Genomic DNA, 2,747 nt, shown 5'->3' on the forward strand with positions numbered 1-2,747 from the left:
CCCCCTCAATGTCCCCTCAGTGTCCCCTCAATGTTCCCTCGGTGTCCCCTCAATCTCCCCCCAGTTTCCCCTCAGTGTCCCCTCAATCTCCCCCCGGTTTCCTCTCAGTGTCCCCTCAGTGTCCCCTCGGTGTCCCCTCGATTCCCCTTCAATGTCCCCTCAATGTCCCTTCATTGTCCCTTCAATGTCCCCTCAGTGTCCCCTCAATGTCCCCTCAGTGTTACCCTCAATGTCCCCTTAATGTCCCCTCAGTGTCCCCTCGGTGTCCCCTCAGTGTCCCCTCAATCTCCCCCCGGTTTCCTCTCAATGTCCCCTCAGTGTCCCCTCAATGTCCCCTCAGTGTCCCCCCGCTGAGTCACGGCGTTCCCGCTCTCCCCGCTCCCCATCACCGCTTTCCCCTCCCCGTACCTGGCCTGGGCCTCATCCAAGCTCTGGTCGGTGATGGCCATGATCTGCTGCAGGACATCGCCGGTGTCGTGCTGGGGTGGCCCCGCTGGTGGCCCCGCTGGTGGCCCTGAGGGTGGCCCTGAGGGTGGCCCTGAGGGTGGCGGCTCCCCGCTGCCGGCAGCAGAGGAGGGAGGCGCTGGCGGAAGAGACCCCGGCATGGCCACCCCGGGCATCAACCGCGGCGCGGCCTCCATGGGCGGGCCTGGATCCGCGGGCCCAGCGCGACAAATCGCGACAAATCGCGACAGGAGCCGCGCCGACACCGCGGCCACAGAGCCGCCCCCCCCCCCCAAACCCCCTGCGCTGCCGCCGTTGTGGTCACGCCCAGCTATGGCCACGCCCCTTCCCGCCGCGCCCTCAGGCCACGCCCCTTCACGTGACGAATCCCGCCATTGCGATTGGCCACGCCCCCAGCGCAAACCACGCCTTTTTATTGGGCGGATATTCCCGCCACAGCAATGGCCACGCCCCCAGTGCGCAATTTCCGCCCTCACGGCCGCGCCCAAACGTCATGACGTCTCCATAGCAACCGTGGCCACGCCCACATCGTTAGGCCACGCCCCCAGCTCATGATTATCCATGATTTTCCCCGATTTTCCCCTTTTTCCACCCAAAAACTGAGAATTTTTTGTGCCACAGCCCCGTTTTGGCTCATTTTGAGGCTCCGGTGTTGAATCCCACCAAAGCAGAGCTTGGAACCAAATTTTGGGATTAAAACAGAGGGAAAAATGAAGGAATTAAAGGGAAAAATNCCCCAAATCACCTGATCGTACTTCTCCAGCTCCGAGTGGAAAATCTGTCGGATCTGCGCCAGCTTGGCGCGATAATCCGAGTGCTCGATGCCGTTCTCGTGGGGACAACCCCCAATCCCAATTTTTCCAGGCGTTTCTCCCGTTTTTCCGGGCTCTTTTCCGGAATTTTCCGCGCCTTTTCCCGCTTTTTCCCGGTTTTTTCCGGCTCTTTCCGGCCCCGCCACGCCCTCGGCCAGCAGCATGTTGTCCAGGCGCATCAGCTGAGCGTCAGGGGGTTCCTCCTCGGGGAGGTTACGCACGCTCAGAGCTGGGAAAATGAGGGAAAAACAGGGAAAATCAGGAAAAACCAGGGGAAAAATGAAAAAAAACCCGGAGGGTTTGGTGTTTGTGGGAAGAAAATTCAAGTTTTTCGTTGTTTTGGGAGAGGGAAGAGGAAGGAGTGAGGAGAAAGGGTTTGAAAATGAAATGGGTTTTTTTTAAATAAAATAAAAATTAAAAAGAAGCGTAAAAATTAAAATTTAAAAATTAATAAATAATGAATAAATAAATAACAAATAAATTAATTAATCCCAGTTTTTAGTTAATCCATTCCAGGAAAAGCAATGAAAAATAAGCTGAATTTTTCCAGCTTTTGGAGGGAATTTCCTAAAGAAAAACAAAATAAAACTCCCAAATCTTGGAATTTTCCCGTAAAAACAACCCCAAAATTTCCTTTTTCTCCCTTAAAAAAACACCCGAAAAATTCAAGTTTCAGCCTAAAAAAATGAAAGAAACATAACTTTTATTGGAGAATCCGTGAGGGAAAATTGGGATAAAGTGGAATGGGAGGGAAAATGAGGAGAAAAAGTGGGATTTGAGGGAAAAAGTGGAATAAAAAGGAGAAATCCAGACCTGTTTTTTCCTTGATTTCACAGAGGACGCTGAAAAGGGCCGGCTTCATCCTGTGGCAGTTCAGGGCGTGCTTCCTGCAGAAAACATGGAAAAATCAGCCCCAAAATCCATGGAAAAACCTCCAGAACGGGGTCACGTCACGGGAAGAACAGGTGAGTGAGGAAAATCCTGGAAAAAATGGGAAAATCCAGGGGGAAATGGGAATTTTGGAGGGTTTTTTGGGGTTTAATCTCGTTTTTTTCTGGAAGGAAAATGGGCTGGAAATGGCCTCAGTGTCCCCTCAGTGTCCCCTTGGTGTCCCCTCAGTGTCCTCTCAGTGTCCCCTTGGTGTCCTCTCAGTGTTCCCTCGGTGTCCCCTCAGTGTCCCCTCGATTCCCCCTCAGTGTCCCCTCAATGTTCCCTCATTGTCCCCTTGGTGTCCCCTCAATGTCCCCCCAGTGTCCCCTCAATGTCCCCCCGATTCCCCCTCAGTGTCCCCTCAATGTCCCCTCAGTGTCCCCTCAATCTCCCCCCGGTTCTCCCTCATTGTCCCCCTCATTGTCCCCTCAATGTTCCCTCAATGTCCCCTCAGTGTCCCCTTGGTGTCCCCTCAGTGTCCCCCCAGTTTCCCCTCAGTGTCCCCTCAATCTCCCCCCGGTTTCCTCTCAGTGTCCCCTC

General features: G+C 53.9%; 1 protein-coding gene across 1 annotated transcript in view; it reads right to left on the reverse strand.

Annotated features, from left to right (window-relative positions):
- The window catches only part of LOC107199129 (pre-B-cell leukemia transcription factor 3-like), a 14,916-nt gene that overhangs the window by 6,881 nt on the left and 5,288 nt on the right, over positions 1-2,747 (reverse strand). The window contains exons 2-3 of the mRNA XM_015616465.1: positions 2,091-2,186; positions 1,129-1,506 (exon numbers count right to left, since the gene is read on the reverse strand). Of these exons, the coding sequence (XP_015471951.1) occupies positions 1,129-1,506; positions 2,091-2,186 (474 nt within the window). The remainder of the gene's footprint in view (positions 1-1,128; positions 1,507-2,090; positions 2,187-2,747) is intronic.

Source organism: Parus major, unplaced genomic scaffold (assembly GCF_001522545.3).
Source record: "Parus major isolate Abel unplaced genomic scaffold, Parus_major1.1 Scaffold447, whole genome shotgun sequence".
NCBI classification, from domain to species: Eukaryota; Metazoa; Chordata; class Aves; order Passeriformes; family Paridae; genus Parus; species Parus major.